Source organism: Mytilus californianus, unplaced genomic scaffold (assembly GCF_021869535.1).
Source record: "Mytilus californianus isolate M0D057914Y unplaced genomic scaffold, xbMytCali1.0.p SCAF_2, whole genome shotgun sequence".
NCBI lineage: Eukaryota > Metazoa > Mollusca > Bivalvia > Mytilida > Mytilidae > Mytilus > Mytilus californianus.
Genome location: NW_026262668.1, coordinates 20,922,302 through 20,937,117, shown reverse-complemented (window position 1 = coordinate 20,937,117; position 14,816 = coordinate 20,922,302). Strand labels below are relative to the sequence as shown.

The window sequence follows — 14,816 nt, the reverse complement described above, 5'->3', positions numbered from 1 at the left end:
TTCACGAATGTGACTTACCAAATTAGACTATTTACCGGATTTGCAATAACATAAGCAACACGACGGGTGCCACATGTGGAGCAGGATCTGCTTACCCTTCCGGAGCACCTGAGATCACCCCCAGTTTTTGGTGGGGTTCGTGTTGCTTAGTCTTTAGTTTTCTATGTTGTGTCATCTGTACTATTATTTGTCTGTTTGACTTTTTATTTTTGGCCATGGCGTTGTCAGTTTGTTTTCAATCTATGAGTTTGACTGGCCCTCTGGTATCTTTCGTCCCTCTTCTATAGCCTTTATTTAAAGTCTTTACAGGTTATAGATCAAAACCAAACAATAAGGATAGATAGAGACAAGGAACTGACCTTGTATTATGTAGCTATTCAGTCCAGGTTCTTATATCTCCCAATTAATACGATATTCCCAGGCTTGTATTTCCTATCATGATTTCCTTGATAGAGGATTGCTGCTCACAAGGAAGCTATTAAACCAAGAGTTCCAAATGGTGAAGTTGAAATCATCCCTTCGTAAATTTTACGGACGCCATCTCGAGTTGGTTGACCGTTATGGAATAACTGTTTCACAGATGATATCGGATATGTTCCTTATGTTGTAACTACAATACCCTTCCCTTTTCACGAATGTGACCTACCGAAATTAGACTATTTACAGGATTTGTAATAACATAAGCAACAAAGTTTGTTTTCGATCTATGAGTTTGATTGTCCCTCTGGTATCTTTCGTCCCTCTTTTCTTACTGTTTAATAGTACATACCTTACAGTGAGGACAGGTCCAGACAAAGAAACTCCTGTCATAAATATTAGGCAAAAGAGGGACTGCATTTTTATGACTATTTTTAGTTTTCAATAAGATAAGCTCTGTAATCTATATTTCCATGCATTTTATTCAAAATACACAATGAAAGCTAAGTTTTATAAATGTGTAGGAAAAAACGACTATACAAGTCCCTTTGAAAACTGCCACTCAAAGGGCAGAATTAATAAATTGTGTTCAAACATGTTACTTGGTATGTAGATTGTGAACTAATTAAAGAGTATATATGTAGCTTATTTCACCAAATCACAAAATGTTTCTTTTTACCAGTGGTGAAAGGAAAACATCATTTTGGAATATTGAGATAATAGTTATCAAATACAATAGACCTATCTTGTATATAATAAAGTTGCATTCTACAAGACAAAGATGAAGATTTATTTGACATCATAGGACAGAACATTTATTTATGCTCACTTAATCTAGCTTTAATGTACAACACTTCAGTGTTTTTTCTTCTTTCATTTAACAGGACAGAGTATGTGAATATATATGGCCCTAATCCAGACCTACGAGAAGGGCCAGATAGAAGTCGTGTACAGGGGTCACAAGGAGCTGTTGGACCGGACCCATCACTAGTGTGTGGACCTCAAGCTGTGCATCACAGCTTTAATGATAATCGTCCTTTAGTAACTGCAATTTAATTTTACAAATTAATCTCTGTGTGTTGTGTTTAAACATAGCAATCTTTTCAGGTCTTACTAACATTCAAACATTCACACATTAGTCAAGTATTAATGAGACTGTCAAACTATTATACAGTATTAGAAATTAGTAATAAAGAGGAGATTGTTAAACCCTTTCTATTAAATATGTCGACAATAAAGACAACAACACTCAAGTTTTTACCGCAAAGTATCTGTTTATTTGGTTGACATGTTTCGCCAACAAGTGTGGCGTCTTCAGGACAAAATTACATATGAAATCAAACTGTGAAGTACAAATTTTGCTGTTGTGTGGTTCGCCAAAAGTAAAGTAACAATAGAGGTTGTTATGACAGCGTTATAGATATAAATAGAAAGTGAAAGTAAAATAAAAATCTAGTAAAGTTAAAAGTGAAAGTTAGTCAATAAAGTTATTAACGATGTGGTTAGCTGCTATTCTTACACGTCTGTGTAGTTGTTCTCATGGAGGTTTCTAGTGGTAATATTGTAGAAATGATGAAAGTTGATCATAAAATGTCAGTTCATTTCCAAATTGGACAACACCCCACTGGCCATCCCGTACCAATTCAACTGGCTATGGGATGGCCAGTGGGGTGTTGTCCAACTTTCTGTGTACAATTTAGTACTGGTATATTAAAACATCTGAAAATTTTCTTTTAAATTCATTGATCTTTATCTAGTACAGGTCATTTTGCTCTAACAATACAAATATCACATACAATAAAATATATCTGCATTTTTTGTACAGCTTGTTATTTATAAAAATATGTCATGCAACTTCGTAAAAGAAGTGATTTTTATTGTTGTTCCTTTTTTTATTAATTATTTATATTATATTTGCTTGTAATTTTAACTTCTATTGAAACCTTTTTTTTATATCTGAAGATGTAACGAAATAACTTTTACACTATTTCTAAAATTCTTGATATTGATCTGGATGTTTTAACATCGCTTTCAGCACTCTTTGCAATATTATGATGGCCAGATTTTATTGGCGGAGGAAATTGTAGTGCTCAGTGAGAACCAATGACCTTCAGCATGAAAAATCTGGACATGGATTTCTATGCACATGACACATATATCTGAAGTAACTTTAAATAAGTTATTTAGATCCTTGAAACAATGAGTTATAGATGAATGAGATTCCCAGAGCAGTGTTCTGCAAACATGAAATATCAAAACTTAAATAAGTGAATCCCCTTTCAATTTTGAAACCCAAAAGATTTACTACCATATTTTGAATATTTGGTTCTCTCTGGGCCATTTTCCTCCCTCAATAAAATCTGACCACCACAATATAGTCAAGAGTGTTGAAGGGGGTGTTAAAACATCCCAATCAACCAATCAATAAAGGTATTTAGTTACATCTTCAGATTTCAATTTGGAAATCCAAAAGATTTTTTACCATATTTTAAATATCATAAGAAAAAGAAAATTTTAAAATTGTGATTGTCAATAAATATCTGGTTTAAAAATACTGTAAACATTTTTGTATTCACGTTTTTTATTTTTAATTTGTTATGTACAGATATTAAAATAGGAAAGAGTTGTTAATTTAACTTTGTTGTAAAAGTAGTATTGTCAGAGTATACTTGTTTGTAAATAAAATATTTTACTCTATATTGAATGTAGTCCATCCAGATTCTATTAATAGTGTGCAATAAACTACTTAAACACTTCAGTATGCTGTCTATATAGATAAAAAAGTGACATTTGGCATACAGTAATGAATCATCAACCCAACAAAACATTTAGATGTCAACCTACTGTCTACACAATAGGTAGTTGTAAACACCCTATTACTAGGTTTAAACTGCTTCAAGTGTGGACAAATATCAAACAGAAATAACAAACATGACCAAAGACCAATTTTCTAAACAGACAACAAAACAAGTGACAACATGAATATATAGTTTGGAATTTGATATTTATTAAAATTTCAATGAATAAATATCAAAGCTTATCGTGTATAAACATGATAAAACATCTCAAGACAAGACAAGACAATTTATTACAACTTAGGCACACGTATGGTTGAATATTTTTTTTTCAGTTTTCTCCTCAACACAAATTCAACCTTTCAAATAAATGATATGCACATGATGCAGGACTAGAACATATTATTACAAATGACCAATCAAATAAAGTAACATTGAACACGTTATTATTTACACAAGCAATTTTTTATCAGTCGTATATTTACCATGTGAAATTTGAAAAAAAATTGTTTCATTTGATTTGTATAGTACACAATTGAAAATCTTTTCACAAAATATTCATGGGATAAATTCAAGATCTTATGAGAAACTTATCCCTTATTCACATATAACATGTATATAGCAACATTGCATGTGTGAAAAAAGCATCATATCAACTTCATGAAAGTCAAGACTTGAGTCAAATCAAACTATTGAAATGTAAAGTTTATAGAAATTCTGAAAAACAAACAAATTGGTTGCCAACCACAGTTATTGCCCTTTGATATCATGTGTGCTGTCAATGACAAATAGTGTTAAATGTATGTGTGGACAGGGTAGTGCTTATTATTTTTTTGTTCATACATCTTCCAATTTATTTCTTCATGTTTTATACTTGAAAATAACAAGTAGAGATATGACATTATACTAAAAAAATTTGGGCCAGCAATATTAAGATAAAGGAATAATTTGGTCCAGTTGCAGAGTAAGAAACTAGAATGTCCGAATAGCACTTTAACATACATAAGTGTGAGTAAAATGTCATCATCTATCAAGTAATAAGTTGAGCTTTAATGGGGGACTTACCATATATAGAAATAAAAAGTTATTTTAATAATCTCTCCTTAAACATATAGGAATAGGATTATATTCTTTCTGGACATCCAGAGGGAGTTCTACAACTGTGTAAAGATCCATCAATATCTGTCTGGTAGTTAAGGTGTGACTATTAATATAAAAGTAAGATCTGGTTTAAATGCCAATGAGAAATATTCACTGGAGACCGAATGATATGGATGAAAGCAACTCAAGGTAACCTAATGAGCAAAACCATATATTACTTTTCTGTTAAGTGGGAAATTTTCCTGAGGGGGTTAATTTTCTTTAAATTTTGCTATCAAGGCAAAATCAAGAAAATATTCCCTTTGCGTTAATTTGTATTTATGGACAGGAACAGGACAATAATAAAAGATATTCTCAAAAACAGGTTCTACATTATGAATGTGAAATTTAAACGTTGCAAAAATAAACCACATGACAGTTTATTCAAATATGTATTTGTTGAATTATCTCCCCTTTATCATGTTCTGCCTTTTTTAACAACCTCAGGTAGTGCTCTACTACTGTGTAAGTTTCATTAATATCAGAACAACTTTTTAGCAGGAGTTGTACTGTAACATATATTGAAAAAGTAAGTTAAATTATCTCCACTTAACATGTACATATATAAGCCAAGGATTATATTCATTCCTTTACAACAATGCTATGTTTCAATTCAATTCAATTCAAAGTTTTATTTATTGTCGATATTCAATAAACTTCATAAAGTTATGTTCTTCAATATATGTTCTGCATAAAAGGAGTTGTGTTTAAAGAGACTACTGCCACATTTTGGAATGTTGCAGTAAGTAGGTTTGATCATCTCCCCTTTACATGTAGTAATAGACACAGATAGTGTCACATATTGGTGTGCTTCAACTTTGATCAATATTTGATCAGATATTTAAGAGTAGTTCCCTTATAAGGCACATGGATGGACTGACAGATGGGGTGATTCCTGTCTACTGTTGACTCATTCGTATTCATTGGATACCAATTTCCGTGGATGAACCACAAATTTAAATGTTCAACAAATTTCCAATTTTATAAAGGCATGTATGTAGACTTTTGTAAAACCATGAAATCAATTATCCGCAGAAAAAACATGTTTTCCTGAATCAACGACAATTGGTTCCAACAAAAATAAATGAATCCACAGTACCTCGCCCAGTAAAACTTTGTTTAAGGAGGTTCAAAGTTTAAAGTATTCAATAAAATACTTGGCTAATACCTTTATTAACAAGCATTCTACAACAAAGGAAATGTTTTTACTATATTTCTCTTTCAAGTACATGTGAAGATTGTGTTCATACATTTTCACAATTATTTCCAATGATACTTTACATTTCACATGATGAATTGTCACAATAATGTTGTGGTTTTATCAAGTCATAAAATGTATGACACAAAAATGTTATCACAAGATTGTTAAAAACAGCTCCTGTCACACCTCGTCCTCATTCAGTAACATGTTTGGGATTCCTCTATTGACTGGGAATTTCCTTCCTGTCTCAGGACAGATCAGATCTCCTTCTACAACTTCTACCTGTTAACAAAAAGTTAGATAAATTTATCTTGTGTTGTATTAGATGTTATTTTTGCAGACATTATCACATGTGCTCAAGGGTGTGATTGCATTCTTAATACTTATGTCCCCCTTTTCTTGTCAGTGTGGGAAATTCGCAATAGCCTTTGGCTGACAACTAATGTCTTTCTAATCAATGTTAGGTCTATCATAGGATCATTTCCCATATATCTCAAGTTTATTATAGATTTCAGTTCTATGGAAATTTAAAGCATGCAGGTCTACAAAAAAATTAATCAGGATATGATTTTACACATGTTCATTATATGTAGACACAATGTCTACAATATTAAAATCATCTATTTTGAACACTATTGATCTCTGAAAATCCAGTTGATATTCTTGACTGTCTGGAACTTTTTGTATAGATGGAATAAATTACTACAAAATATATGGAGTTTATTTGATATCTTCAGAACCTATGTTTGAAATTTACTGCAATGGATCACAAAGCCATCACAAGTGAAGTGAGGTTCTATAAAATCATTCAGAATTAATGAAAAAATACAATTAAATCCATCTCAACTTAATCCCTCATCATTAATCAAATAATAGGATTTTTGCTGTTAATAAAGATGCCTCAACATACATGTATATGACAGACTGAATAGTGTTTTAAAACGTTGAGGGGCGATTATTTCAAGAAGTATTTGTCAGATGTAAATGCTGTCGTAAACCAATCTTCTACTATAAGTCTCACCAAAAACAGTGCTCAGTGTTTATAGCTCAAACAACCTTTGACGACATAAATAAAAGGAAATGTGAGATATATATCAATGAGACATCTACACTACAACACAAAAACCAAAATATATATTTTAAAATAGTAGTTTATCTCAAGATTTGTTATAATGAAGTTATATGAATAAGTCAAAGGACATTTATAAAGGATGAACATCTCATAAACTCCTATGGTTAGTTTTACATGTTATGTAGTTCATTAACAGTGATATCAGAATATCAAAGAACTGTCACTGCTGAAGAGGTTGCTTAAAAGCATCTGATATCTTTCCTTGATTTTGGTGGGGATCATGTTGCTCAGTCTTAAGTTGTCTATGTTACGTTTTGTAGGCTGTTGTTTGTCTTGGTTATTTTCCATGGCGTTGTCAGTTTATTTTCGACTTTTGAGTTTGAATATCACTTTGGTATTTTGGAAGTAGAGTTATATCCCATAGCCATAAATATCACTTCTTCCTCTCTTTACTGAATGGGTGCAAACTATGATCATATAAGTATCTTGTCCAAGTTGTAAATTTATCTTCCTATGTAGCATACATACCTCCATAAGAATTCGGTGTGCCTTTTTCAAAAAATCTTCATCAGATTCATAACTGTCAGCAATTTCTGTTGGTAAACCTTCACTATGGCCAACCTTTATGTAAAACATAAACAAAACATTAAACATAACTGACATTGATCAACTATAGATTACAAGATGCCTAGTTCAACACTCAATGGAGAAAATTCAAGCACTGAAGGGTGGAATTTGCTCTCAATTTGTATTGTGAACATTGCCTTTATGTGCCTGTCCCATGTCAGGAGCCTGTAGTTCAGTGGTTTCTCAAACCTCCCCTCTATACCATGTATACCTCTAGCCAATGTAAAATAAACAAACACACAGCAATACACACAGTAAAACTCAGTTTAAAAGAAGTCTGAGTCTAATGTCAGAATAGGTAACAGAAGAAACTAAGTAAAATGACAATGATACATAAATTAACAAAGGACAACTAGCGGTTACTGACATGCCAGCTCCAGACCTCAATTAAACTGATTGAAAGATTATGTTTTCATCATATGAAAATCAAGCACAATCCCTCCCGTTAGGGGTTTCGTATCATACCATCATAAAATATAGAAGAACATAACCCATATCATGCCAACAACTGGTTTTAGAATAAATGTGTTTATTTCTGATGCAAAGACCCTATGAGTGAATCAATATTAATTCCAAAAAATGCCATCTTTTATGACCTGACAACAGTATCGTAACTATATCCCTTCTAAATAAGTGTTTAAAGGTTTGGTTAGCTTTTGAGGTGAATAACGACAAATATATAGGAAATGAAAAAACACATAATTATCAGTGCCTGGTGTTTTCAGAAACCGGTCAGGCTATGAATCATCACCAGGCGCTGATAATTATCAGTTTTGTCATTACCTATACTTTTTACTTATACTTTTTTCCCCTGATTCACAGATTTAATATTGCTTCAACTGACAAAAGCTCAATTCATTCTCAACCTCAATTTGCTTGAGTTACCCAATTAAAGTAAACATCTTCAAGTAATTAATTAATTATTCAGAGACAACAAACTTTAAATTAAAATAGAATTCTTTCAAATATTCTTTGATTTATGAGTTGTGTCCCTTTTGTATAGTCTAACTACATTTGTGTATATAACTTATACATCCTTACTGACTGAGCTGCCTGACACAAAGCTGGCCAATCCACTTTCGGAATCATTCTGGCTGTGAATTCTGGATTAAAATCAACCTCTTTCACTTCCACTTTAGTTGCCTACAATGAAAAAAAAAACTGTGATATTTTTATTTCAAATACTGTCTTTGTACAAGTATGTTCAAGATGTTTCAAGTATAGCTTGTGTTGTTGTTGAATAAATCAATGGTGAATAAAAAACATAACACTCTGATTTTAAGTTCCTGCATTGACCTGCAATATATAATTATTATTAAACTAAAAATATTTACCGAGAGACAAATTTTCATTGTAAATCACCAACAACTGCTATCAGTCACTGCTGGGTTATTTTTTAGTGAACCTCCTTACAAGTGTATACTGTATGTGTATGAACAAATACACACTGTGCTTTTTCATAATCCTTGACAGGAAAATGAAATATGCAAACAGACATATATATTATATCAAACATGTATAATTATATTATCAACCGTCCCTGTAAATACAACTTGAAATTTTTACAGATGTTTAAATTCTTAAAAATATTCACACATAAATACTTCATGTACTTAGAGGTATCAACTTTTTATATACATGATACACTTGAATATGTTAGTAATCATGGTAATAACTACTTGTAAATTTTCTTTTCAAGGTCGGAATATCATCTTTAGGCTTTTCCAAAAATGAATCATACAACTTCTAAAATTTTGAGAGGTTAAAGCGTGCCTCAAATTTTTATCTGGTTTGCTAACTATTTTTTAATTACATGAATTAGTGTTCAACCTTTTATCTCAAGTAAATGTACTTAACAATAAATGGGGAATGTGTCCATGGGACACAGAAGATGCCCCCGCTTGCATAAAACGTTATAAAGGAACATAAATCAAGAACTGCAAAAGTGACGCTACCCAAATTTGTTCCTGATTTGAGTTTTGTGGTAATAAGCATTGTGTTTAAGTTTCATAACATTTGGTAGAGGCAAACTTAAGTCAGAGAACGGACACAACAAAATTCAGCAATTATCAATTTGTAAAGGAGCATAACTCTAGAACAGTAAAAATGACACCACCAAAATTCAAACTTGATCTGTGTTATATGGTAATAAGCATTGTGTATAAGTTTCATAACATTTGGTTAAGGCAACCTAAAGTTACAGAACGAAAACGAAAAATTCAGCAATTTTTCCATTTGTAAAGGGGGCATAACTCTAGAACGATAAAAGTGACGCCACCAAAATTCAAACTTGATCTGTGTTTTGTAGCAATAAGCATTGTGTATAAGTTTCATAACATTTGTTTGAGGCAAACTAAAGTTAGAGAACGGAAACCAATTTTGGGACGTACGGACGGACATAGGTATGGACGGATAAGGGTAAAACTTAATGCCCCTTCGGCTACGGCGGGGGCAGAAAAAAATATACCTGTTAAAATATCACAAATAGAGAATTACTAGTAGTCAGTTGCTCTTTTTCTACGAAAATTGATGATGGGACCTTAGAAGTTGCTCATAATAATAACATTCACAAACTTTGAGAAATCTACCTTGACTTGAACTAAAACTGATATAACATGTATAAAGACAATATTAAACACAGGAAAAATGTGCATTTTCCTGCCATTAATATTTTACTAGATCTTGTGTTTATAAAGTGGGTATACTGAATATAGACTTTAAATTAAACCCTGAATTGAATTGAAAAAGTTTGTTTCCTACCTCCCTAAGTACCTTACATTTTCATGCATATACTGACTTTTTCATCCAATATCCATAATATATTTTTTTAATATTGATCCCGTACAAAAAATATGTTACTTTTCTGTAACACAGTATAAGATTGTATGAACCATAGTCTTGTTTTAAAAAAAATTAAATTGGCCATAGCATCAATCTGAATTAAATCAGATCTTTCACTTTGCTCCTATAGATTTGTTTGTTGCTCCTGCAGTTTTTCTCCTATTGCCATAGTGTACATGTGGTCTGATATTCTTGGATTTCTGATTTGTACATGTGTTTTAGGTTTCCTCTTTTGGAAAATAAAGGTAGGTTGGTAGGATAACCCTCTCAAATGAGAATATGGGGACCATCTGCCATGATCTGCAATTTTGTCATGTTTCATTGTGAAGAGCCAATTAAAACATAAACATGATAAAGGAGGGGGTGAATAAGTAGGTAAGGAAACCCTAAACGTAAGTATTTTTTTTTTATTTTGGCCTAATTTTTTATGATGGCCTTGGTGGTCTGGTCTTAGCATGTTTGCCTCAAGTGCAGGAGGATGTGGTTTCAAACCTCGGCCGGGTCAAACCAAAGACTTGAAAATTGGTATTTGCATGTGACATTCAGGAGTAAGAGCAAAGACTGGTTGGCTCAGAGTCAGAATAATGTGTCCATGTAAGGTAACATGTCTTCCTGCGCATGTTACCTTGCTAAATATCTGACTCAGCGTGTCAGTGTAGTAAAATCCAGATTTATTTTCATATCAATTTATCATGTTCTCATCCATAAACCGCCTTGGTGGTCTCGTGGTAGCGTGTATGCCTCGAGTGTGGGAGATCATAGGTCGAACCCCAGTCAGGTCAAACCAAAGACTTTAAAATTGGTATTTGCTGCTTCTCTGCTAAGCACGCACCATTAAGGAGTAAGAGCAAAGACTGGTTAGCTCGGAGTCAGAATAATGTGTCCGGGTAAGGTTACATATTTCCTGCGTACTGTTACCTTGTGAACTAGCACGTTTAAAATCCAGCTCAGCGTGTCGGTATAGTACAAAGCAGGGCTAAATGTTCTCGTCCTGAATATGCATATAAATTTGCCGCTGGACGTTAAGCAGCCAGCCATCATCATCATCTCATCCTTAACATGTATATAAATTACCACTGGACGTTATACAGCCTTCAATCCATCCATCAATAATTATTTGGACTGGTAATTGCCTGAAGTTTGGGTATTCTTGTACTCTTGATAACTTAACAGTATATGAAATATTGTTCAAAGTATAAATGCATTAATTCAAGGATGAAGTCCTAATAACAGTAAGAAAATCAATGAAAAGAAAAGTAAATATACTATAATTTAGTTAGTGAATCTAAAATCTTGAACTTATTTTAAATCAGCTGCACTTGCACATTCACTTTGCTAACAGATGTTGCTATGTTGTATTAATGTTTCTCTAATTCTTTGGCAATTCAAACCTTTCTGGGCCCATTGTATAAAAAAATTAAATCAAGTGTGGTTGCCAATGATCTCAGAAGATGATTGGCTGAGTTTAATAATAATAAGATGTGGTATCATGGGTATGAGTGCCAATGAGACAACTATCCATCAAAGTCACAATGTGTAAAAAGTAAACAATTAAAGGTTAAAGTATGGCCTTCAACACGGAGCCTTGGCTCACACCGAACAGCAAGCTATAAAGGGCCCCAAAAAGACTAGTGTAAAATAATTCAAACAGGAAAACCAACTGTCTAATCTATAAAAAAAAAAAGAGAAACAAGAAACACTTATGAACCACTCCAACAAACAACAACCACTGAACAACAGGCTCCTGACTAAGGACAGGTGCATAAAAATGCAGCGGGTTAAAACGTTTTAACAGGGGCCAACATTTACCCTAACCTGAAACAGTGGTTTAACATTACAACATAAAAAGAGACACAATAAAATATTGTGAGCCATAAAAGTGTCCTGTGAAAAAGTATCCACTCGGACATTTTTTCACAGAAAAGGTATATTTAAATGTGTCCGAAGCTGTGAAAAAGTGTCCATTCAATCGAACATAATTGCATGCATGATAAAATACTATTAACTTCTGTCCTGTAAAGGTTGAATTTCAATGAGGACACCTTTTTCATAGTAAAAAGGTGTCCTTTAAAGGGAGATAATAAAAAAAAACACTGAAATGTTTTAGCTATATTTGATTTTTTGAACAAACCAATTAAGAACCAGTTATAATCTGATATAAACAAAAATGGAAGGTGTTGAATTCCAAGCTATAAAGATGTCAACAAACAGTATCCACCAGCCTCAACTGACAATGAGAAAAGAACTATTAGGAGAAATGTGTGTATATATTAGAACATGTTTCATTGTATAATTTTTGTTTGATTACACATGACCGGTGATGATCACATTTTGTATGAATTCAATACTCCAGTTTAATGAACAGTATTTTTACGCTGGAAAAATTATACAAAATCAATAAGACTGACAGTGATACTTGTCTCCTATTGCCTATATAGTTTAATGAGTGAGAATTTAGAACACGTTTTTAAGGTGTGATACAGTTCAAGGTCTCCATGCACTCTTGTCAGATATGTTACAAAACAATCTTATAAATAGCACATTGCCACACATAATTGACATACCTGACTACCATGACTACACACAATTGATTTTATTGGGTTAGCCATTTACAAAACAAAAAGCCTCACCTTTCAACTTTTATTGGATAAATTTTATGTTAGGTGTATAGCACGACTTTCAATTTACAAAACTAGACAAGTAAAAGTATTTGAAAATAAAAATATTGATTGCATAAGGCTTTTTAAATATACACTTCAAAAGTACACAGAATATGCGCTTTTTTATTATACAATGAAAAATAGCTTAGATTTTTTTGAGAAATACTTTTTATATAGCAACACTGTTTTACAATATAATCATTGATAATGGATCACAAATTAAAATATTATTTAGAGAAACTTTAACAATATGCTGATGAACATTAAATTGTTATGATAAGAAGGATAACTCTTAATTTTCAGTTTTAGTGTCTGTATTAACATGATTAACATGATTAAGAATGCATGTTATATTAGAACTAATTACAACATCAATTTACCATGTTTACTGAAACCTGTATTTTATTATTTTATCAACTAGCAATTGATATGAACAATGTTTATCATGTTAAGTGAATATGGGTTTTATTCTATTCACTTTTTATTGTAAATATATATTTGTAAATAAAATTTTATCAAATGAAAAAACTCCAGTTTACATGTCATGTTTTAATAGAGACAAAACCCCCTCGCTAATTTTAAAACTTTAATTTAGATAAAAAAACTGAAGCTATGTATATATTTTGTAGGTATTGAGAGTGGACACTTTTTCACGTGAAATACTGTCCTTTCTATGAAGGACACTTTTTCATATGAAATATTGTCCTTTCTTTGAAGGACACTCTCTCACACCTGTGGACACGATTTCATAGGTAAATATCGTCCGGACAATATTTCATAATAACATTATGTCCATGGAAACAATTTACTGTGATAAAGTGTCCAGTGGACATAATTTCATGGCGGACGATATTTAATCCTACAATATCAATTGAAATGGCTTAACTCGATCAAAAAGACAATACACAAAAACAAGTAAACATACACTGAACGAATAAGTTTGATCTATGACACAATATAAATAAAAAAGATGTTTCAATGTCAAAAAGACAACTTTAACCTAGGACAAAATGGTGTTAAATAAAAGAACAAACACATGTAAATTTAAATTTAATAATTTTGTTGTTAGTACAGGAACAGATTTTTACAAAATAATTTTTTTATTCATAGTACGAGTACAGAAGTGAACATTTTTAAGCATGTTTAGGGTCATAACCTTTATCAGCTCACTGTATGCATTGAAAGGTGCTAACATCATTACATGTGTAAGAAAAATTGACAACTTTGTGGAATGAGGAAGGCCCTTGAAGGGGATTTTCGTTTATCAAAAATGAAAATCTATTTGATAATCATTAAAAAGCAGATTCTTACATTGTTACTCATGGACATGATGGATTATCAGATTTATCCAATCTTGATAGTTTTTAAAGTTCTCGCCAAGGCTCACTTATTTAACTATCTTGATTGGATAAATCAGATAATCCACTAGTACCAATGTAAGAATCTATATGTATACGATTTCACACAAATTTGTACATATCTGTTTAGCAAATAGTATCGGACATTGTCCGCTATCACACCAGGGTGTCTCTGTTCACAATTATATATTATATAACACCTGCCTCATGCTTTATTTATGATTTAAATATGAACAGGAGAGGTTATAAACTATGAGGTTTAGATAGTTTCTCTATGGGAAAAAGTTTATTTGTCAATTCTACATGTAAAGCCACACAACAACAGTCAACACATCATATGAATTCCCCTTTTCCCAATTTTATAAAGCCGTTGCCATTTTGCTATTTCACGTTAAAAGTATATTTTCACCTGAATTGTAAGTGGGTATCCTTTCTTAACGCCTTTTATTATACTAGAAGTAAGCATATTGTGAGTGAGGAGCTTCATTTTCCTCTTTCGTTTTATTTACGTCGATTACTCTACAATGCAAAATTTCTATAAAAACGAACATCAAATCTATTTCATTGAATCTGTAGTTTATTTCATAATTTGTTTTCAGTACTAGTTATAAAATATAAAATTCATTATTTTTATTTATTAAATCCAATAATCATTTATGTTTCCCCAAAACTGTGTTTCTTTTCTCTTTTCGTTTCATACAATTG

The 14,816-nt window shown here is 32.0% G+C and overlaps 2 protein-coding genes across 3 annotated transcripts in view; one reads left to right on the top strand and one right to left on the bottom strand.

The window, feature by feature from the left end:
- LOC127729465 (uncharacterized) overlaps positions 1–3,175 on the top strand; it is a 39,740-nt gene extending 36,565 nt beyond the window's left edge. Inside the window, exon 11 of the mRNA XM_052237286.1 lies at positions 1,302–3,175. Within this exon, the coding sequence (XP_052093246.1) occupies positions 1,302–1,473 (172 nt within the window). The 3' untranslated portion in view covers positions 1,474–3,175. The remainder of the gene's footprint in view (positions 1–1,301) is intronic.
- A 2,331-nt stretch (positions 3,176–5,506) lies between these two features.
- Positions 5,507–14,636, bottom strand: LOC127729470 (multifunctional methyltransferase subunit TRM112-like protein). 2 transcript variants are annotated; one of them, XM_052237291.1, is made up of 4 exons: positions 14,521–14,636; positions 8,294–8,395; positions 7,154–7,246; positions 5,507–5,835 (listed from the first exon to the last, which is right to left on the bottom strand). In XM_052237291.1, the coding sequence occupies exons 1-4, from the start codon at positions 14,596–14,598 to the stop codon at positions 5,734–5,736; spliced, it is 375 nt and encodes a 124-aa protein (XP_052093251.1). In that variant the 5' UTR covers positions 14,599–14,636; the 3' UTR covers positions 5,507–5,733. The 2 variants fall into 2 exon arrangements, with proteins under 2 accessions (XP_052093251.1, XP_052093252.1); XM_052237292.1 differs by lacking the exon at positions 14,521–14,636 and adding an exon at positions 8,587–8,705.
- Between the last annotated feature and the right edge of the window lie 180 nt (positions 14,637–14,816).

Bases quoted from the DNA above. Each gene is read 5' to 3' on its own strand.
- LOC127729470 (XM_052237291.1), bottom strand. From the start codon at position 14,598: ATGAAGCTCCTCACTCACAATATGCTTACTTCTAGTATAATAAAAGGC. The intron at 8,396-14,520 runs GTGAAAATATAC...TTTTCATTGTAG, and splicing joins GATACCCACTTACAATTCAG to GCAACTAAAGTGGAAGTGAA. The intron at 7,247-8,293 runs GTAAGGATGTAT...TTTTACATAAAG, and splicing joins TGTGTCAGGCAGCTCAGTCA to GTTGGCCATAGTGAAGGTTT.